Genomic DNA, 23,634 nt, shown 5'->3' on the forward strand with positions numbered 1-23,634 from the left:
GTTAGTTTTTCATTTGTTTGGGCTTAGACTGCCACATTGTGGTTATTTAATTATACTGCAAAGCTGCTTCAGAGAATGCTTTAACAATCGCTAACAGCTCTTTACGTTCGCCAGAAATTTCCCAATGATATTTAACAGAGTTATTGATTATATTAATGTTGTGATAGTGAGTTATGTTGCTTATTTGGATTTTTTTTTAGCAGTTTCCTGTGCCTTCTTGTCCTATTCTGGGTTTATTATCTCTGTTCCATTTAGCATCCTAGAATGATAGAATGTAGTGTTTTATCAGTGTTTCACGTAATTTTCTGTAAACTACATTAGCAGGTGAACCTTGCAGCCAATTTGTGTCCACCAGTGTCCCATGGATAGCTATGAAGTGAATGACCAATTTGTTTTATAGGGGGGGGGGGGGGGGTGGGGGTGGAAGAATTATTGATTAGGACACTGAGGGAAAGGGAGAAACTCCCTTCTATTTTCAAATAGTACACAAGACGTTTATCGTTCTAATAAATAATAATAATCCTTGCATTCGATATAGCACCTTATCGCGTCCTCGAGACGTCTCAAAGGACTTGATAGAATATGAGGTAAAGTGAATTGACCGTATATTGCGTGGGGGAAATGTGGTAGCCAATTGAGCACAGGCAGTGTCCCACAAACAGTCGTGGGTTGAGTGACCTTTTTTTTTCTTCTTTTTGTTCAGCTGAACTCGCAGACAGGACCTTGATTTAACATCTCATCTAAAGTACAGCACCTCCGACAGTGCAGCACACCCACATTGTTAAACTGGAATGTCAGCCTAGAATTTCCGCTCAAAGTCCTGAAACAACGCGATCTTTCAATGAAACTAATAATGCTTACATTTGATACAGCCCCTGTTGTGCCCTAGCACCTCCCTACCTCTTTGATTATACCCGACTCCTCTACCTCCGAGACTCTTACACTGAGCCACCACAGGCACTTTATAGACGATTCTTTCCAGTTTACGTGTGCTTAAACCTGGTTTAGACCAAGCTGGACACCAACGGGCGCTGTAATCTTTAACCCCTATTGATCGTGCCTTGTACTCTTTGAGAATAACGAGAGGATAACTTGCTTCCGTCTTGTGCGTAATCAGTTTATTTCAGCTGCAAAAATATACGTCTCACACAGAAACATTAACACAGCCTAAATTGAGAGCAGGCAATTTTGTTAGAAATATTGAGCGATCAGCAGGAATAAATGTCGGGTCGGAAAGCATCCAAAAGAGAAAAAAAAAGGTTAACATTTTGTCCGTGACCGTTCCATTTCTTTCCATTTCCCAGTGTGCGCAATATTCCGATCTCCAGGATCACACTGGACTAGTTCTTACCGCGGTGGCAGATGTTGCCAATTTTCCGGCAATAACAAATTGCTTTAAAAAACCTGCAGTAACAAGTGGCGCATGGGTCACAGCAGGGCATCGAGTAATCAAAGCAGGACTCCAGATGTCGGATACATCTTCTGGGGGAGCGTGCAGATCTGTTTTCAACCTCCAATGCATTAGATATGACCTGCAAGATGGTTTAAATCGAACCATTAGATCTTAAGTGTGGAATTGCTATAAAATTGATTGAGAGTAACAGGGGTGCAAACCCTAAACTGTCCAGTGCTCTGGGACATTCTTCTGACGTGAAAGGCACTGTATAAATGTACCCAAGCTGGGGGTTGGAATCAAGAGGGGTGGAGGGTGAGGAGGGTAGTTGAAAGCACGATCAAAGAGTAAGGTCTTCAGATGAGCCTTGAAAGAGGCAAACCGGGGGCAGAGCAGAGGGATTCCGAGGTGGAGTTCTGAAGAGTGGGGGCAGAAAAGCTGAAGGCCCGACCTCCAATGGTAGAGCAGGCAGGGTGGGGGCATGAGCCAGTGCCAGTGCCCGCCGAGTGGAGGGAGTGGACAGGTTGGTACAGTATGAATAGATCGCAGAGGTAGGGAGGAGGAAGGACGCGGAGGGCTTTAAAAGTGAGGATAAGGATTTTAAACTCGAACTTCTAACAGACGGAGGGCCAGTGGAGCCGGGTGAGGATGGGGGTAATCGGTTCACAGAGCGTGGTACGGGAGAGGACACAAGTTGCAGAGTTCTGAATAATCTGCAGTTTGTGGAGGAAAGAGTTGGGAAGTCCGGCGAGCAGGGGGTTATCAAATGCAAGGATTATAGGATTATTACATGTGAGGAAGCTGTGGTGTACTGCAATATAGACACAATTACCTCAGGGTCAAGTATGTTCTCCAGCCAAGGCTCCTTGATTAAGTCCGTTGGTGTTTGGAACACAGAGCTTGACATCAGACCTGGATCAAATACATTCACAACATTAAAATACTGGAATCTGCTTTGAATTGTGCAGGATGCACATCAGCAAAACATAAAGTGTTATTTCTACTGAATGTTGCTCATCTGCCAACGAATAAAATACAGCCTCTGAGCCAGTGAATGATCCTTTTCTGCATCTGAACAACTCCCTGCAAACTTTTAATAACAAAAGTAAAAGGCAGCATCAGGTGATTAAAATAATTAAGCTATGTATTGAAGGCCTGAAATTCCACCTAGTCTTAGACTGAACCACCACATTGACTTACATTTTGAGAATTTTTTTTTGAATGAATTTGGAATTTTGGATGAATGAATTTTGGAATTTTCCATGATTTTGTGGGATGTTCCAGGCTGAGACCAGGTAGAATTTCTGGCCTCAGGTGTTAATGTCTCTGCCAAGCAGCTAGCAACAAGCAACAACAACAACAGATGACATTTGTATAGCGCCTTTCACATTGGGAGGACGTCCCAAGGTGCTGAACAACTAACTCCAATGAATAATAAATTAAAACCTGGGGTTTAGTTACCAGCTTTGAGATATTTTAATCTGGTGCAATACAAAACAGTTGCCCGTATAACATATCTAAACGTAAGTCTAGCATGTATCCTTGAGCATCTCTGAGGTAATTTATAGAACACTTTAACTAGCACTTAACTGCAAGGAAAAACTAATGCTAACACTGCACTTTCACACTCTGCACAATATGTATTCATATTTTTTTTCACATTTACGTTTTCAATCGGTCATGTTTTCAAGAGATTTTCTAATTTAAATTCAGCAACATCTCATTGTAGTTATACCCCTCCCCACCCCCACTCACACACACACATACACCAAACTTTGCTCAAATGAAAAACATAATGCAACCGAACCACTGACTCTTCGTATTTGCAGTCTGAATTTTAAGCATCACCTATCGCTCACACTTTGTTACATGTATGTGAGTGTGGAACGGGGAAGGTGACAGGTACCTGTTGGAGCCTTGATCTCCCTGACCAAAGCCAAATCCACATCTCTCGCCACGGCATCCCGCATGACAGTAAAGTTCAGCTCATCCACTTCAGCACAACTGGTGGTGAGAACGACCTGCGCTGCGTGCAGAGCCAACCAGTACCTGATCACCATGTGCAACATGCTGCCTAGAGAGCTGGAAATAAAAGGCACATTAAAACTTAAGAGGCAAATTAAACATAAGAACATAAGAACTTGCTAGGAGAAAGTAGACCAAGATCCATCCAGTTCGCCTTCAACCATCATGGTAGTCGCATACACATGTCAAGTGCCAAACTTATTAGACTGAATAAATAGAATCGGATTCATTACTAAGAAATAGAAACTGCTTCAATCAAACAGCATCAATATTGCTTTAAAAATACAAGTATGTAAACCATAGGCTTTCACCCACCAATCGCTATGTAAAGTGAGAGCAACACAGTGATGTGAGTCCCAGCTTTTCGTTCTCTTCTTTTGGATCTAACTCTGACAGCCTATTATATATCTCAGCTGCTGTGACGCCAAAGCAAAACAAGTGGTTGCCTCTGATACCGAGTGTAATTGAAATGTACAAGACAACAGGAAAATTTTTTTTTTTAAAAAACTCACTCCAGGTTACCTTTGCACGAAGGCAATGTCGATAGTTTATTTTGTTAATAATAATAATAATTAGAATAATAACGATCCTTGCATTTGATAGAGCGCCTTATCATGTCGTCGGGACGTCTGAAAGCGCTTCCCAGAATATTTTGTAAAGTGAAATGACCGTATATTTTGTGGGCGAAACGCGGCAGCCAACGTGCGGCCCACAGACAGTCATAGATTGAGTGACCAACGTTTTTTTTTGAGGGATTATTACCCTCCAGAAAGTCATCCGCCAATATATTAACAATCATGTTCCTATTTACTGCTAGGTAAACAGAGGCGTGTGGAGTAAGGAAACTTGCTTAAGGTTTTGCCCAGGTCCTCTTGCTTGCGGGCCAGTGAGCTAACCACTACACCACGGGTTTTTGGATGTAAGGTGAAATTACCGCGAACTCTTACACTTCTTACACGTGGTCACATTTATTTTCTATTTTCACTGTGCGCTACCCGTAACACCTCTCAATTAAAATAAAGCACTTTCCACTCCGAGCTTGCAAACGTTTTCAACTTTATTGCAGGCACACCCACAGCTTCCTCTCTCACCACGATCATTCCTCTCTCTCAATCGCTATGTGTCCTCCCATTGGAACTTCTTGGTTACATGCTTTTACCTTTGATTACACCTAAAAAAGTAATTTGTTTTACATCTGATAACTTGTACAACAAATGCAACTACATAGAGTTCAGCTGGACATTAAAGATCCCATGGCACTGCTCGAAAAGAGAAGGAAATTTCTCCCAGTCTCCCAGCCAATAATTCTCCCAGCTACAACAACAACAACGAGATTTCATTTATAGAGCGCCTTTCAAGTCGGGAGGACGTTCCAAGGCGCTGGACAGTTGGGTCGGGACCCGAGCAGGGGGGAACTGGTTAGGGTGAGGGGAGGGAAGGGAGGGAGTGAGCGAGGAGAGGGTAGAGAGTTGAGAGGGGAGGTGAAGGCACGGTTGAAGAGAAAGCTAAAAATTGGCAAAGATGAGAGGGAATTCTGGGCTGTCAATGTCTCAAAGCGTAACCGTGGATGCTGATGCTGTCAATGCCTGAGGTGCTAAGGCTAGGGTGGAATATTCTCTTTTGCCTTTAAGCGCTTTGAGACACCACCCATTTGAAGGGTGCCATATAAATGCAAGTTGTTGTTGATGTATCTTAGTGGTTAGAGCACTTGCCTCTTTAGCAAGAGGACCTGGGTTTGATTCCCAGCAGGGCGAAACTTCGGGCACGTTTGCTTATTCCATACGCCTCTGTTAAGCAGTAAAAAGGAACCCGGTTGTTAGTCAATTGGCGGATTGCTTTTCCAGGGATAATAATTCCTCAAAAAATAAAAAAATTTGCTCACTCAATCCACGACTGTTTTGTGGGACACTGCTGTGCACAATTGACGTGTTGCCCAGTATATTTCACAGTATATTCTGTGAAGCACTTTGAGAGGTCTAGAAGATGTGATAAGGGGCTATACCAAATGCAAGGATTATTATTATGAGATGTGTTGAGCTTCTAGGAGGAGGAAGTGGGGGAAGGTATTAAATACTCATAACAAGAAAAACAGTTTTCAATGTAAAAATACAGCAATTACTTGGACTATTTCACATGAGTGGCCTAATAGCAGAATAACTGGACTCCACGTAATCCAAATAAAAATACATGATAAAAAGGTCAATAAAATCAAAACGATGCATTTATGTTATTCTAACAACTCAGGTGGACTAAAACATTTTAATGAAAGTCAATCAGAAATCCATTAAGAACTGAAAAGGGTATTTGCTTTTCCCAACATCTGATTATAGTTTAATTTCATGCTTTTGCTAAGAACGGATATGCAAGTGACGTTTTAATAAGGATAGGCCCTGAAAGGTACTTTAGTGCTGTCAAACAATGTCCTTTTGCACTGAATAACGTCGTTCATTACACAAAACCAGAGGCCAGGTCTCAATGTTTTTCCCATCAGATCGACATGTCCTGACATTAAACAAAAACCAAAAATAATGCTTGTGCTTGATGTAGCTGCTTAATACATTAGATGGCTCAAAACGCTTCACACAATTAGCTATTTATAAGGGTAGTGACTGCGGTCTCCAGTTATCCCCGCCTTTCTATCTGTTTTCAAGTCCCTCTTCGACTGAGCCTTTGGTCACCTCCTCTCCTTTCCCCTTACTAGGCATCCATTCCCGCCATGGTAAAGTGTTCCATAAGTGAGACCCTACTGTATGTGAAGGTTGTTGTATTGATGCAAGTTGTTGATGTTATAGCAAAACGGGGGTGCTAATAGTTACAACAACTTGCATTTATATGGTGCCTCTCATGCAGAGTAGCGTCCCGGAGATAAATTGGTCATATCACCCAGCAAAGAAATAATTTTTCCACGTGGTTATTCCTCGTGCCACCAATTATAATAGAAAGAAGCTTCCATACTTATAGCCTGAGAAAGTGCAAGTTATACAGTAGAAAGAATGAGGAACATCTACAAATTGAGTGTTTATAAGAGTAAATAGCCACACCAGCGTGACAAATATATCACCGGCTTAGTTATTGTTGGAAGGGCAGACCAGTCACTAGGGAGCAGGGATTCTTCCCATCCAGCTCCTGTTAACCCTGCAAACCAAAACCCTAATGGGTAGGGTTGTCGAAGCTGTACAAATAGCAGCAAACTTGCAGGACTTGTGTCATTTCAGTTGGTAAACTCTCGCGGTACTGCGACCCATACTCTGGGATCCCCAAGAGCCTTAGGTTCTGCCAGCCTGTGCCTAATACTGTCTGGAATTAAGAAAGAAGGATGCTTCCCCATCCTCAAGGAGAGAATGCGCATTCCATTCAAAAAGGAAAAATTTTCATGTGTAGGTGAGATGTATGGAAATCTCACTTTGGTTTGGATACTCAAGCATGATGGTGGGTTTCCACATGTGTCAGACACCCAACTGATCAAAAAAAAGTCCCACTTCGGTTTTGAAACTCATATAGTCTCTACTGACACTCCCAAGTGCTTGAGGTGCGCTGAATTGTCGGAGGTACTATCCTTTGGATAAGAAGTCCTGTTAGTGCCTGTTCAGATGGACATCACAGATCCTATTGCACTGTTCAAAATAGAAGCCCAATGGTATTAAAGGGACAGTGGCAGCATGGACACAGAATTGGTTGGAAGACAGAAAGCAGAAAGTGGTCATGAACAGTTGTTTTTCTGACTGGTGGGAAGTGTGCAGTGGTTTCCCCCAGGGGTCAGTATTGGGACCACTGCTGCTTTTGATCTGTATAAATGACCTGGACTTGGGGAAAAGTAGTAAACAGTGAGGAGGATAGTAGCAGACTGCAACAGACTGGTAAAATGGGCAGACAGGTGGCAGATAAAGTCTAATGTGGAGAAATGTGAAGTAATGCATTTTGGGAGGAAGAATGTGAAGAGGCAATATAAGCTGATGGTACAATCTTAAAGGGGGTGAAGGAACAGAGACCTGCGGGTTCATATAAGTAAATCTTTGAAGGTGGCAGGAGAGGTAGATAAAGCTGTTAAAAAAAAGCATCCGGGATACTTGGCTTTTTAAATAGGGGCATAGAATGCAAAAGTCAGGAAGTTATGATGAATCTTTATATAACACTGGTTAGGCCTCAGCTAGAGACTGTGTTCAGTTCTGGGCACCACACTTTAGGAAAGATGTCAACGCATTGGAGAGGGTGCAAAGGAGATTTACCAGGATGATTCCAGGAATGAGGGACTTCAGTTATCAGGAGAGGCGAGAGAAACTAGGATTATTCTCCTTGGAGTAGAGAAGGTTAAGAAGAGACTTAATAGAAGTTTTCAAAATTATGAGGGGATTCGATAGGGTGAACAAGGAGAAACTATTTCCACTGGCGGGTGGGTCGGTAACCCGAGGACACCGATTTAAAATAGTTATTAAAAGAAACAGAGGGGAGCTGCAGAGAAATTTTTTCACCCAGTGAGTTATTGGGATCTGGAATGCATTGGCTGAAAGGGTGGTGGAAGCCGATTCAATAACAGCTTTTAAGAGAGTAATTATTTGGGGAGGACAAGTTTGCAGAGCTATGGGGAGAGAGCGGGGCGGGGGGGGGGGGTGCGGGGTGGGGAGTGGGATTGACTTGGTTAGCTCAGGCACAGGCACAGGCACGATGGGCCGAATGGCCTCCTTCTGTGCTGTATAATTCTATGAGTCTATGAAGTGAGCTGCTCCTGGTGCCCCGGCCAACAATCCTCCAAATGAATTTGGTCGCTCGACCCGTGGCTCCTTGAGGGGGGGGGGGGGGGACATCGCTGTGCGCAAATTGGCTGCTGCACTCGGCCACAAAAAACAGTGACATCACTTTACAGCGTATACTGAGCAGCGGTTTGAGACGTCGCGACAATGTGATCCGTCGCTATATCAATTGCACTTATTTTTATTATTATTATTATTGCAGAGATACGCAAACCCCAGTAAATGACAGTCACCCCCCTGGGCTCTCCCCCGCCCCCACCACCAACAACAACAACAACAGTGTGCAGAGTAGCTCCCAGCGCATGCGCAGTGACTGCAGGCTCTGTAGCTGGTGAGGGGGCGGGGGAAGAGAGCAGCGCATGCGCGGCGGCTGCAGGCTCGGTGGCTTGGGGAGAGGAGCGCAGGCGCAGTGGCCGTAGCCTCGGCGGCTGGGAGGTGGGGGGGGGGGGAGGGGAGAGGAGCGCGTGCGCAGTGTCTCCTCGGTCACATGGGAAGGCGGGCGGTCACGTGAGCGGCGCGGGTCAGGAGGCTGTGTTTCCTGTGGTGCGCGGCCTCGCTCTCCCCTTCGCTCCGACATGGGGTCCTTCAACGAGCTCTACTTTAACGTGGACAACGGCTACCTGGAGGGGCTGGTGAGAGGTTTCAAAGCCGGTATCCTGTCCCAGGGGGACTATCTGAACCTGGTGCAGTGCGAGACCCTGGAAGGTGAGGCCTGTGGGGGTGAGGGAGAAAGGAGAGAGCGGGGCCTGGTCCCAGGTCCCAATCCCTGGTCCCAATCCCTGGTCCCAATCCCCGGTCCCAGGTCCCAATCCCTGGTCCCAGGTCCCAATCCCTGGTCCCAGGTCCCAATCCCCGGTCCCAATCCCCGGTCCCAATCCCAGGTCCCAATCCCTGGTCCTAATCCCCGGTCCCTGGTCCCAATAATAATAATAATAATCCTTGCATTTGATATAGCGCTTTTCACGTCGGGAGGACGTCCTAAAGCGCTTCACAGAACACACTGTAAAGTGAATTGACTGTATATTTGTGGGCGAACGCGGCAGCCAATTGCGCACAGCAATGTCCCACAAACAGTCGTAGATTGATTTATTATTGTTTTTGGTTTTGGAGGATTATTATTAGGCTCTGTGTGGGGCGGAGTTGGGGTGGGGCTGGGGCGGAGTCAGGATGGGGGTGGGGTCAGGGTGGAGATGGGGCGGAGTCAGGGTGGAGCTGGGGGCAGAGTCAGGGTGGAGCTGGGGCGGGGTCAGGGTGGAGCTGGGGGCGGGGTCAGGGTGGAGCTGGGGGCGGGGTCAGGGTGGAGCTGGGGGCGGGGTCAGGGTGGAGCTGGGGCGGGGTCAGGGTGGAGATGGGTCCCTGGTCCCAATCCCTGGTCCCAAACCCGGCCCTTTTCCACAAACACCCACACACCAGCCGCGGCCCTCCTCTCACTCCTCAGCGTTATCATCGTTATTATTATTATTATAATAAATCCGTGTTTTGCATCCTCCAATGCAATGCTGGGGGTGTTGCTTTGCCAGAGTTGCCGTCCTTTGGATGAGACGGGGAACTGAGTTTCCATCTGCCTGTTCAGGTGGACTTTAAAGATCCCATGACAATGACAATCCCCGGCAATAACATCTGTCACTCCACAGCTGATTGTGGGACACTGCTGTGCACAACTGGCTGCTGTTCTGTTTCCCCCATAAAATACATACACAGTCACTACAGTGAAGTGCTTGCTTTGCGATGTTTTGATGATGGGATAAGGTACGATACAGAATGCAAGGATTCTTATTATTGTGGGAGCAAATAAGAGGAAATGGAGACACGTGGGTCTGAACCACACTGTCCCCTTTTGCAGCTGGCTCAGCAGCTCCATGTAGGGCTATTGCAGGTGATGGGTTTCTCGTATGTTTACCTTTTGTGCTTTGACACCTAACTGCAGTGTGACAGACATCTGAGTAATCTGACCTCCCTGCGTGCTATTCAATGCTAGCCAATGTTGAACATCTGGATTTGTCATGTAGCGGTACATAGTGTAAGGGCTTTGCCTTTCCACTTTTTTAGTGAAACACCGGGTGCTTTATCTATGGACAATGTGAATTGCGGAAGACCCACCCGGGGACGTTACCCCGCATGACACACACACACACAGATACAGCTGTAGACTTTGGTATTCCAAATTTGTTTCTGGAAAGAGCAGTTGAAGCTGTTTAACATTAGTGGATGGTGGTTGTTGTGGTAGGACAGTTTAAGGTGGTGAAGACATCATAGATAGTGGATTGTTTTCAATGTGAATTTATTTTGTCTACACTTTATTGGTACCAATATGCTAATAAGCATAGTGACAACACTACATTGAATGTGTTTCAAGGGTTGGAATTAAGACATGTTTTTTTCAAAAAAGCATCATTATGGATTACAAATACAAATCACTACCCTAACAAGAATAAATCCTATGATGTGCTTTGCGATGTTTTGGCAAGGTGACAAAGTGCTATATCAAATGCAATGATTTTGTAACTTTGTAATGCTTAAAATATATATTTTAGCCCAAACTTGTTTTTCCCTATCCACTCGTGGATTTTATTTAAATTAATTAAATTTTTTTTAAACAAAACCTCCTTCAAGTTCCGCCTCAAAACCCTCCTTTTCAACCATGCTCTGAATTCAGACTTTATCAAGTGCATTCAAGTCTGATTGAGGTTTCTCTTCTGCAATCCTTTAACACACACTGATCATCCCCCCCACCTATTTCATTGGGTCAGTGCTAATGGAGAGTTTCACAGCAGTCCAACTTCCTCAATTGGGGATAATTTTTTTTTTAACTTATTGTGAAAGTTTGGAACTTTGTCAGTTTCATAATTGGTTGCAATTCAGTGATGTGTTTTATTGATAATGGCTGACTCCAAACTGTACTTGGTGAATTGAAGTTAGGTCTATTGCAAGATTTGATTTATAATCAAATCCTTAAGATAAGACTGCCTCGTACTGGTACAGGAATGCAGTAACGGTGGCTGTTCTGAAGGTTTGAAGTGAAAGGGGGAAAATACAGTTGAATGATTTGTGTTGAAATGGTTAGAATCGACTGATAAGCTCACATTCATTTCCTATTACTAAAAATTTCAGTTGACTGATAAATAGAAAATGGCATTAGTTACAGTTTTAGGGCTCCTCATAGTTGCTGCTAACTTTCAGTAGCCCCAGTTTTAATTTATAGCATTTTAAACTATTTGTTTCCTATCCGATTGTTTCTTCCTGTAGCACCATTAAGAAGGCTTTATCCCATTAAATTCTATGAAATTCTGTTAGAATGGGCAAGATTATAGGATGTCAGTTTTGTTGCATATAACAATCTCAAATTTTCAACATACGGTGAACAATCCTGTATGATTAGGCTGGATAACAATTTGTTTCCATGATAAATTGTGAGTATTATGCAGGTGGGTTAGCAGCTCTGAATGTCAGCAAGCTTAACTGAAACGGTAGGATGGAGAGTACGTCTGCTCACATGTAAATTTCTTTTTTTTCCTGATCTGCCACGAGACTGAGCAGAGATAAGCATTTTACCTTCTTATACCATTTTTAATCTGCAGAAGTACAAACTTCAGATCATTAACTTTCACACTGTCGCTCCAGGTTCCCGAGACAGACGGACTTCAGGAATTTGATCCGAGAGGTTGCGTAGGCTTAGAATTGCGTGACGTTCCGGGAACACACCGAGTTATCTGATCGACTGAGGGAGTGTTGTTGACGTTTTGCTGCCATTGGATGATGTCAAAGTCAAAGTCGTGGTGCCCCTGACTGTTATGTGAATCATTCAGCCCTGTAGCTACTGCCTGATTTTTGTACTTTCTCTTCGAATTGTACTGTTTGTGGGACATTGCTGTGCGCAATTGGCTGCCGCGTTCGCCCACAAATATACAGTCAATTCACTTTACAGTGTGTTCTGTGAAGCGCTTTGGGACGTCCTCCCGACGTGAAAAGCGCTATATCAAATGCAAGGATTATTATTATTATTATTATTATTTGCTAGCAGTCTTGAGTAGCATTCTGGAGATCAGAAAGGAGAGGATATCCATACCCTTCTTATTTATCTCCGTAGGTGTGGAATAGTAGATACTTCTTAAATTAAAACAAAATCAGTGGTTATAATTTGTGTCAATTTTAGTTTGGATTGGGTGAAATTGCATCTTTTGTCAATAAGGTTACCAAAGTGAGTTTTACCCAGATCCATTTCAGAGCCTTCTCTTTCTGTGATGTTATTACTATAAACAGGAGAGACGTGTGACTGGAATTCTCCTCTTGGTTATTCCTGCATATTTGGCTTTTTCAAATAGCAGCTCTGAAAGAAATTTGTATACATATTTTTTAAAAGTGCATTGTCATTTCGCATGATGTGTTTTTACCTAATCTCACTTTCAAGGCCCTCCATAATAATAATAATCCTTGCATTTGATATAGCGCTTTTCACGTCGGGAGGACGTCCCAAAGCGCTTCACAGAAAACACTGTAAAGTGAATTGACTGTATATTTGTGGGCGAACGCGGCAGCCAATTGCGTACAGCAATGTCCCACAAACAGTCGTGGATTGAAAATGACCAATTTATTATTGCTTTTGGTTTTGGAGGATTATTATTAGGCTCTGTGTGGAGTAGGGAAACTTGCCCAAGGTTTCGCCCTGTGCCTGGAATTGAACTCAGGTCTCTTGCTTGCAAAGCTACAGGACTTGCCCCCTCCTACCTCTCTAACCTGCTAAACCCCTTATCAACCTGTCCGCTCCATGTCTCCCGCTCGACCTGCTCTACCATCGGTGGCCGGGCTTTCAGCCTCTCCGCCCCCACCCTTTGGAACTCCATCCCACAATCCCTTTGCCTCGCTCCTTCCCTTGCCTGCTTCAAGGCTCGACTCAATACCCTGCTTCTTGAACGTGCCTTCAGCCACCTTACTGCCTCTCTGCCCCCCTCATCCCAACCCTGCCCCACCATGCTCAGTCAGGTCCTGATCCCTGACTGTTTAGCACCTTGGGATGTCCTCCCGACCTAAAGCGCTTTACAATTGTAAATTTTTGTTGTTGATGTTGTTGAAACTTATTTCTTTGACTTTAGTCAATCTTTTTAAATCTCATTACTCTGCTCCATGTCAAACACTATGTTTAGCAAGCACGCAGAGAAATTCTTAAACAAAAGGCAGTATATAAATGAAGAATCCCTTCTCACAGGGACTGGTCTGTCCTTTGAAGTTTTGCCACAATTTAGACTGCCTTGTCTGTTAACATTGCCTTGAAGTGCTGCAGACCAGCCTGGCTCAGCCTGAGTCAGTCATAGAGGGTTGACTTGATTCTAATATTCCATTGCTGAGTACGTTGCCTTGAAGCCAACTCAACGGCAAGGAGACCAGTTCACCTCCTTCCCCCTTACTTCTTGGTGAGCAGCAAAGTCAGCATGAAATGCACAAAAGCATTGTTACTGTCTTCCTGTCCACAGGCCAGACATGTGTTCCAACCCATTGAGCAATGTTTCCACCACTTGGAAGTGCAGGGCTGTGATTATTCTGTTGGCAGATAACCAATAAGCAGTAACCAAGGAAGTAAAGCACACACTTTGAATGAACCACCACTCGCACACGCTGCTTTTCATCTAACCATTTTACCAAGAAATGCACAAAAAGGTCAAAGCGCACATGCCGTGTAGTTATGCATATTGGAGACCACATGCCCAATGACCGTGTCTATTACTCATTTTTTTATTTACTATTCAAAAATGCAATTTCGCCACAACTGGATTCCCAATTCTCCACATATTGCTATTGGCTAATGTATTGGACAACTCTGCCCCAGAGGGATATTGTTAATAACTCCATTGTAGTGTGATCAAATGCATTTGTGTCCATTGTGACCTGAGAAGGAATATAGTTTGGTTTCAAAGAGTAAAAGAATGTACAAAACCATGAACAGTTTGATGTAAAACTTCGGTTTAGAGAAGCTTTGGGCAGTTCTACTTAATTTGAAGAAAGTCATAAGTAGGATATGGCCTTTCCAATATAAATTAAATAAAGCAGGTACATTATAACCAGTGCAAATACGGAGTCACATCTGAAACATTAAACCTATCATTTGTTTTAGTTTCTGATTGAACTACTGTTTATTTATTTCCAGTAATTTTGTTTCCAGTATTTGCGTAATTTGAATGGACAGTTTCTTCTCTAAATGCTACAGTCCTCCTCCTTGGTCTTTAGGATTCAAGTCAACACTAAAATTACATTTATAGAGCACCTTTCGTGTCGGGAGGACATCCCAAGGCGCTGGACAGTCAGGGGTCAGGACCTGGGCATGGGGAAGAGGTGGGGTAGGAGTGAGGGAAGGCAGAGAGGTGGGAGGTCGACCGAAGGCATGATAGAAGAGGAGGATCTTGAGACCGGCCTTGAAGGAAGCAAGGGAGGAAGCGAGGCGAAGGGAGTGTGGGGGCAGAGAGGCTGAAAGCTCGGCCACTGATGGTAGGGCGAGAGACATGGAACAGACCGGAACCCCCTAAACAGAAGAAGTGGGCAGGTTGGTAGGGAATCAGCCTGGTGCGCGAAGTATACGAATTACAGAGTTTTGGATGATCTGCAGATTGTGAAGGGAACAGTTGGGAAGGCCGATGAGGAGGGAATTTCCATGATTGAGCCTTGATGTGATGAATGCGTGGGTAAGGGTTTTGGCAGCTTGAGGGGTGAGGCAGTGGCAGAGTCTGGCAATGTTGCAGAGGTGGTGGTAGGCAGTGCTGGTCATGGCGCAGATGTGGGGAGAAAGGACAGTTCAGGGTCAAACAAGACACTGGCTTAGTGAGGTTGAGTGTGCAGCTGTGGATGCTGATGCTTCCAGGGCCTTGACTTGTATAGCACCCTCCACGTAGGGTAGTGTCTCAGAGCGCTTAACAGAGCGTTCAAAGTCCTACATGTATTCATAAGTGAGACAAAGTGTAGAATTTGCCAAATTCAATGTTGGCTCCAAATATCTGCCTGTGTTACCAATGTGTTCTTCGGCCATTCAATTCCCATGCTAAATTATTCCCTTAAATTCTCCAGTTAGGGTGGGGGGGGGGGGGCGGAAGAGAAATTAGGATAAGACTGAATCCAGGGATTTGCTCTGCATAGTCTTTCACAGATTCTTCAACAATACATCAAAATTACATTTGCAAAGCACCTTTCACGTCGGGAGACCTCCCAAGGCCTGAACAGTCGGGGATCAGGACCCGAGTGTGGGGGGCAGGGTTGAGATGAGGGAGGGCAGGGGGGGATAGGAGAATTGCTGAAGGTACGGTCAGAAAGGAGGGTCTTGAGTCGTGCCTTGAAGGAGGCAAGAGAGGGAGCGAGGCGAAGGGATTGTCGGATGGAGTTCCAAAGAATGGGGGCAGTGAGGCTGAAAGCCCGGCTGCCGATTCTCGGGCGAGGAACCTGGCGGAGGCCGGAGCCTGCTGAGCGGAGGGAACGGACAGGTTCATGGGCATCAGCAGGTCAGAGATGTAGGAGGGGACAAGGCCGTGGAGCGCATTGAAGGTGAGGACGAGGATTTTGAATTCTGTCCTCTGAGGGTTGGGCCAGTGGAGCCGGGAGAGGGTGGAGGTAATAGGGTCACAGAGCCTGGTGCAGGAGAGGACACAAGCTGCAGAGTTCTGGATGAAGGAGTTTCCGTAGTCAAGCCTTGAGGTGACGAATGCGTGTGTGAGGGTTTCCATGGGCTGAGGCCGCAACTCTCAAGGTTGCTGGTTTTAAAAAAAAACATATTGATAGACGTTTTGATTTCATTTAACTTGTTTTCTCCTGGCTATCGTGGAGCATTTGGTCAGGCTTCACACTGGAATGATTTAAGATTCATCAGCTAACTTATTAAGAAGTGCTTCAGTTGTGGGCTTTGGTAAGTGGAACTAGCACTTCATTATTTTAAAACAAGCTGATTGCGAAATTAAACGGTTTGAATCTTTTTTTAAGTCTACTAATCTGTCATGGAGAAATCAGAATGTAACTGATTTTGTTCTACAAATATCTCAATCTTTGAAATAATTAACATTTCTAACTTTCAAACCTGATATTGTCTTAACATTTCTCGGTTCTCTAAATCTTGCCAGCTATATAAGGCAGCCACATGACCTCTCCCAAAGTCCCACATTGCTGATCTTGCACTGGCTACGTACTCTAATGTGAGAACAGCTCAAATGTGCAGTTTTCAAGCTTTTTTTATGTCATGCTGGCCTTCCTGGGAAATAATTTGGTATATTGGAATTAATCTGACATTTGGGAAGAATATCTGCAAGCTATTCGCAGGTTATACTGAAAAGTGTTATGACTGTATTTTGTAGCCGAATGCGGCAGGCAATTTACACACAGCAATATTCCACATATAGATGTGAATTAATTCCCAATTTTAAACTGCTGTGTGAATTATTGGCCTGGACACCGGCCAATTTTCAAGTCGTGCCATGCAATCTTTTAACATCCACCGGAACAAACAGACAGAACTTGCAGACAGTTTAACGTCTCATCTGAAGGAAGGCATCTCCAACAATACAAAATCACTCCCAGTGCTGCACTGGATTGTCAACTTGCTTGTGAACCCACAATCTTCTGACTCAGAAGTGAATGAGAGTGCTACCAACTGGGCTAAGCTGGTGCCAAAATGAGAGAATGGGAACTGTTAGGAAATCCTGGCTGTTAACATGTGCTCCACCATTGTTGACACAACATATTGGTCAATGCTGAATTGTACTGTGCCACTACGCCATCTTCATTACAGATTGCAAGAGAGGAAGCAGCTAAATATTTGACTGATTTTAAAATGGGAAACAAATGTTTCCTTCAATTATTACACTACAGTAAGAATGCAGTACATATCTACTGACTGTGGTTCTAGTTGTATGACTTTTAACGAGTCTTTCCTTTCAAACCAGTAGCTGGTAAAGATCACTAGAACTTGTTGGCAGTGTTTTGCTTGTGCAGCGTTGATGGAAATAATATGATGTCAAAATGTAGCACTGTTCCGTCTGACTGGTTAACAGTTCAGCCTTTGGTCTTTTGTTTAAAACAACCTGGTTTGAGTTTATCGCATTGTTCATGTAGGCTACATCCTTGAAGATTAAATTATATGGTAGGGCAGATCTTGGATTCCACTAAAGTATTCTGCAAGAGTGCCACATAGAGCTCTGGTGCATTCCATGTTCCTTCACCACAACAATTTAAACCAAGAATTAAAATTCTTTATTTAATACAGTATATTGTATTTTTCTTAATATGCTTTTATCATTTTGCTGATCTTCCCATTCATAACAGCTGGTGAGAGATCATTCTTTCAGCTGTTAAGTTTGCGGATTTGCAGGTCTAGCTCCAGACTCGATCCAATCTGAAAATTGATGGCTAAAATATGCTTTTAGATAACTTATTGGGATTTATTTAAAGATTATCTACCTATATTTGTCATAAGCAATGAAGTAAAATGCACTGATACTCCAGTGTTGGTGGAGTGATTCATTGTTATTTGAGACATTGAATTGATGGTCACTTCTGATGTTGAAATTGTACAACAGTACTTAAAAGAGAAGGGAATTTCTCTCAGTGTTCTGTCCAACAAACCTCCAGATATATTGATCTTTCAGTTTATGGATTTTGGTGGCACTGTGCTAGGACTATAATGTTGGTTGCTGTGTTTGACCTCAAATAAACAATCTTGACAGCAATTACCAATACATTGCTGAAATGCCACATTTCAACATTGTATTGAGGTTATATGAAATGACCAGTTATTGTACAATATTTAGCCTATGTTGCTAGCAAGGATGATTTCTACTGTTGTAAATGATTGATTTCTGTCCTTACTCTCTCCTCATTCAAAATGTTTGATTTTTGTATGTGGGTCGTGACCCACTGCCTTGCCCCTCAGGCTCCCTCATTCACGTGTTCATCACATCCAGGCTCGACTACACCAACTCCCTGCTTGTCGGCCTTCCCAATTCTTCCCTCCACAAGCTCGTGTTCTCTCCCGCACCAGGGTCCATGACCCCATCACCCCCACCCTTGTCTGGCTCCACTGGCTCCCCATCCCTCAGAAGATAGAGTTCAAAATACTCATCCTCATCCTCAAGGCCCTGAATGGCCTTGCCCCTTCCTACCTCTGTGACCTGCTAACCCCTTATCAACCTGTCCACTCCCTCTGCTCAGTAGGCTCCAGCCTGCTTCATATCCCCCACCCGGCCTTGCCCACCATCAGCAGTTGGGCCTTCAGCCTCTTTGCTCCCACCCTTTGGAACTCCATCCCACATTCCCTTTGCCTGGCTTCCTCTCTTGCCTACTTCAAGGTATGTCTCAAGACCCTCCTCATCAACCATGCCTTCGGTCACCCTCCCTATCCTTCACCTTCCCCTATCCCAACCCCCCCCCATTCGGGTCCAAATCCCTGACAGTCCAGCACCTCGGGGCAGCCTCCCGATGTGAAAGGTGCTATACAAAGATAATTTTGTATTGTATTTGTGATGAGTATTGACATATAGGTGATTGATTTGAACAGTATTTTAAGAATCTGAGTTAGACCTTGTGTCAACTAGTAGATGATATTTTTACTTCCGTTCCAAGCACAGATTGACAGGTTATCATACCTATATAGCTGCAGTGCTATTTGTGTCCCATTTAGACTCATGGCAGTAAGTTATTATGAATACCAATAACCATTTGATCAGTTTATCCACTTGTAACAATAATACTATAAATGTGGACAATTTCGTTTTTTTGTGCTCCTTGGAATAATTTAGGATGTATCAATCCCTCTGCCTTGACCCGTCCTTCCCCATCTTCAGGTCTTGCCTGAAGACTTTGATTGTGCCTATGGTCACCTCCGCCTTCCCCCTCGGCGTCGTGCTCTACCATTGTCAAGCACTCTGGGACACTACCCTGAGTGAGGGGTGCTATATGAATGTAAGTTCTTGTTATTGTTGTTGACAGAAGAACGAGAGGACGTGGATTTAGAGTTGAAAAGGGGAATTTCAGGACAGATACCCAGAAAGTTTTCTTTAAGTAGAAGTTAATCAGTGATTCATTCAGGCCAGGATTAATTTAAAAAGCAGCTTGATGCAGTGATTGGGGTAATGGTAGGGCAGTTGTTCTGGAGGGAAGTGAGGGGAAAAGAGTTTTATTCATCCAGACCAGTCTTGGAAATCATTTACGAAGGTGGATGTTTGTCTCGCTCTCCCCCCCCCCCCCAAAACAGCCACAGAGTCTGATTTCCAAATAAAAATGCAGCCAATTAGCTTTTCTTCCTGTGTTCCGGCAGGCCATTTCCTGGTTTATAAGTTAAGAAAACCAACTTAACATTGCCCATCTTATTCCCTATATATACACCCAATGTCTGATCAAGTACAGATGCCTGATTTCTTTTTGATTTGCCCCATCTGCACCTCATTTCCTGGGGAATTTAGGAATTCTGTAAGTTAATGAGTCCTAAGTTCTCTTTGTTCAATCTGGTTTTGGATTTTTCCTGTTTCTAATTGATTTAATATAATATAAAGATATAATGATTTCAAACTTCTGAGTGTAAAATGTTAGATTTATTTGGAAGAACATTTTTCCTTTTAATGTCTATGTTGAAGGATCATCTTTCATCATTGAAAGTTGCATTAAAACTGGGACAATTAAACAAAATGTACCATTTTAATAATTTCAAGGAAGAACAAGTAACAATGGAGATGAAACTTCTATGGAATTTTCCCTTCCATCATCACAGGTAATTTATTACCTTGAGTTCACCAGTATTCTATTGGTAGGAGCTGTGCAGCTTATACCATAGTTGTACTGTTAGGGCTGGTCCTCACCTACATCATCCTCACCTACAAGGCCATTCACGGCTTTGCTCCCTCCTACCTCTCCGACCTACTATCCCCCTACTTACCTGCCTGTACCCTCCATTCCTCTGGCTCCGGTCTACTCCACATCCCCTGCCCTAACCGCCCAACCATCGGTGGCCGGGCCTTCAGCCCCGAGGCTCTGGAACTCCATCCCCCAGTGCCTTCGCCGCTTCCTCCCTTTTGTCCTTCAAGGCCGGTCTCAAGACCTTTCTCTTTGACCGTGCCTTCAGCTCCCCTCTCGACTCTCTACCCCTTCCTCGCTTCCTCCCTTCCCTCCCCTCACCATTTACCCCCTCCTCGCTTCCTCCCTTCCCTCCCCTCACCCTGACCATTTGCCCCCTGCTCGGGTCCCGACCCAACTGTCCAGCACCTTGGGACATCCTCCCGACGTGAAAGGCGCTCTATAAATGAAATCTTGTTGTTGGTTCAAATGCTCTGAACCCAAACATCAGTGGCAACATTAATACAATTCTGACTTTTAGTGTTGGGATTTTACTGTTCAGGCACAAGTTGATTTTCTGTCTGAACAGAAAAGCTCAACTTGGCCCAGATTGAAGGCATCCTCCTTTGCTTGGCCAACATCTCCTTGTTTCTGGCTTCTCACATCTCAAGAGTTTCAAAGGATTTTACTGTAAAGTGTAGAGACTGCGTTTTGTAGGCGAACCGACAGCCAACTTGTGCACAGCAATGTTCCACAAACAGCAAAAAAGTGAATGATCACATTTATCTGGGGATTTTTGCGTAAGACACCGGGCAAAGTGCCTTTCTCTTTTTGAATAATGCCAAGGGATCTTGAATATCCGCCAGAACAGGTAGATGAGACTGTGGTTTAGTGTCTTAGCCAGAGGATGGCACCACCAACAATTTAGTGCTTGCTTAGCATTGCATTGGAGTGTCAACCTAGATTCTGAGTCTAAATCTCGACATGGGACTTGAACTGCTGGCTTTCATTGCATGATTCTACAGAGTAGCAAAGGAGCTTTAAGGATATAAAACTGAGCAAATAAGCACTGCTAATGCACATATCGTAACCTCTTGTTAGACACAAGCTTAATGGCAAAAAAATCATTCCAAGCATCTAATAGCTATGACTTTAGTCCAATGGAAATGCAATTGAAGCGTTCATATTTACATGTTGTCCCTTTGACCTATGTTACAAATAAAAATATTGAATTTCAAATCCATAGTATGATTAGCATTAGCGTCATTTCTGGTTTAATTAAAGTACATAGTTTTAAGTAGACAGGGTCCTTTTTTAATAACTATTTATGGGGAAAATTAGTATACACTTCCTCTATTATGCTTTTAGCCATTGAGACGAAACACTAGCTCTCATTTAAATCTTTAATGTACACCGCAATCCATGAGATTTTCAAAATACAGTAAAACTCGCATAAGTCTTATCTTTCTAAATCGTATGATCGCCCGAGGCATCCATCCATCTGAACCCATTCCATTTCCTATCAAAATCACTTAGATTTCTTTGCACAGGTCATATTAATCATCCTCTAATTCAGAACATGTTCCCCTATCTTCCATGACTCTCACACTTACCAGCTACATTGAATCGGAGGAAATGATATCCTGACCTGTCGATGTGTGCGCACTTCCCGGCCGGCTGCATTGGATCGCAGGACACGTCTTGACTTGTCGCCGTGTGCACAGGAGAACTTCATTTCTTGTGACTCAATGCAATTCCAATGCTTCCCATTAGGTGCGCATCTGGAAACTGATCAAAAGTACATTTCCTGTGATTCAATGGAGCCTCATGCACACTTGCTGGCCTCAGTAATGAGGTGTCGCATGTACACTTACCGACTGCGTTGAATTACGCACGCTCAGTGCAGATTATTGATTATATTGAATTTTATACGATCTATACAAATTTGCCTGTCACACGGACTTCACCTAATTCATATTAAATTTTACGATCCTCATTGATGGTACTTAATGTCAGTTTTACTGTATAACCTAGATATATTTTGTGAATGCATCAGTTGCCATTACCTAGGCCAGAGACGTCCTGAATTTTAGTGAGGAGTTCCTCAACTGTCATGATGTGTGCTCTGTTTGGTTAAAAGCAGTAGAGCATTTTGTTTTAAGATATTGGGAGCACAATTTCCTCGTTCTCAGTGAGCACTCTATTGTGCTTATCCCTAAAACGTACTGACTGAAGTTGTTACACGGACTTTCCATACGACTGTAAAATGTGTAGTTGATGCAAGCGAGCTTTCTGATCTCTAGTGGGCAGATGTGCTACAGTGGGTACAGCTCAATGAAAACGCTGGCCTGCAAAGCAAATTTAATGAAGTAGTGTTGCAACATCTTGTCCAGGCCGAGACGAGTGATTTCCAAATGTATTCAGATGGGCTCCTCTTATCAAAGTCAACAGAGGATACAGCAGACAGCCGGATTGTGCACTTGGCCGTATAAAATGATGTTTTGTCCTCAGCCCCCAATTGAAAACTCTAATGCAGTTCATTGATCAGTTTATTACTGATCTGCTAAACCTTCACTCTCAGCCCTTCCTTTACTCACTCTGACATTTTTCTCGTTTCAGTCCCAAATTTTCTGCTGCATTTGCCCACTGTTCTCTTCCTTCTTAACCTCCTTTTCCATTATTATCGCACTGATTGTGGGGTACCACTGCATCAGAAATGTCTGCAAATATGGGAAGCTTCAGAGGTTGCATTTATTGATCCTCCTAGCTTTCAGTTCTTCACTTTCTGTTACCTTTTTTAAAAATAAACCCCAAAGTATACAATTCCTAGTTTTATGACTGCTTCTTGCTCTCAATGGAAATCGTAACTAGTTTTTAATGAGTGGTATTAACTGACTTGTGCCTTATCTGCTAAAAGGATATTTCTCCTTTGGTATTGGGCACATCCATTATACAATACCCGTTAAAGTATTTCTTTGGCATACACGTTGTCATTAGCCCCCAGGAGAATGGTGCAGAATTTGTAAACTCCACCATAAATTATGAATGGAAGATGCACAGGAGTAATCCGATCTTTTTCTGGCATTTATGAGGCACTGCAGTTTTCTTCATGGTTTGTGATGCCAGGCCCACTTGAGTGAATTTTGGCGCAGTTGGAACATTAAAAGCTATTAATCATGACTACTTACTGTAAGTAATGTACTCACAAACATTTGAAACTGTTTTATCAGTCTTAAACAAATATTTCGTTGAGTGACACGTATTCTTCTCACACCCTCAGATGGAGGAGAATTTATTTCAAATATTAATTATTTTCCAATCCTATTTTTGTGTTGTCTACTTTATGAATCATTATGCTCAATCATTTTCTTATCTACTGGTTGAACATTAATGTCCAAAGCTATTAGATCCAAGTTCAGTGGTATATTTAGATACACCATCTGTTTTCACGAGCTCTTTTAATCCCATCAGAAGTTTTGAAAGCTAAAACACTTGTTTCATACTACTAGGTAGTCCTAACTATATTGATTGAAATGCATTCTGTTATATCTATGCTGTGCCATCAACTGTCTAGAATTGGCCTCTAGAGTGATGGATTTCAATGGAGAGGTAGATGACATCATGATAGGGTAATCGCAACAAATAATGTCCTAATAGACTTCGAAGGAGTATGTCCAA

General features: G+C 43.5%; 2 protein-coding genes across 2 annotated transcripts in view; one reads left to right on the forward strand and one right to left on the reverse strand.

The window, feature by feature from the left end:
• Positions 1-1,220: 1,220 nt before the first annotated feature.
• LOC103176192 lies at positions 1,221-21,696 on the reverse strand. Its single transcript, XM_042340293.1, has 4 exons — positions 21,570-21,696; positions 3,300-3,475; positions 2,226-2,305; positions 1,221-1,532 (listed from the first exon to the last, which is right to left on the reverse strand). Exons 1-4 carry the CDS (start codon positions 21,689-21,691, stop codon positions 1,341-1,343), a joined length of 570 nt encoding a protein of 189 aa, XP_042196227.1. The 5' UTR covers positions 21,692-21,696; the 3' UTR covers positions 1,221-1,340.
• The window catches only part of atp6v0d1 (ATPase H+ transporting V0 subunit d1), a 32,647-nt gene continuing 17,642 nt past the window's right edge, over positions 8,630-23,634 (forward strand). The window contains exon 1 of the mRNA XM_042340292.1: positions 8,630-8,871. Coding sequence (XP_042196226.1) covers positions 8,742-8,871 — 130 coding nt within the window. The 5' untranslated portion in view covers positions 8,630-8,741. The remainder of the gene's footprint in view (positions 8,872-23,634) is intronic.

The sequence above is a fragment of the Callorhinchus milii genome, unplaced genomic scaffold (assembly GCF_018977255.1).
Source record: "Callorhinchus milii isolate IMCB2004 unplaced genomic scaffold, IMCB_Cmil_1.0 Scaffold14, whole genome shotgun sequence".
NCBI lineage: Eukaryota > Metazoa > Chordata > Chondrichthyes > Chimaeriformes > Callorhinchidae > Callorhinchus > Callorhinchus milii.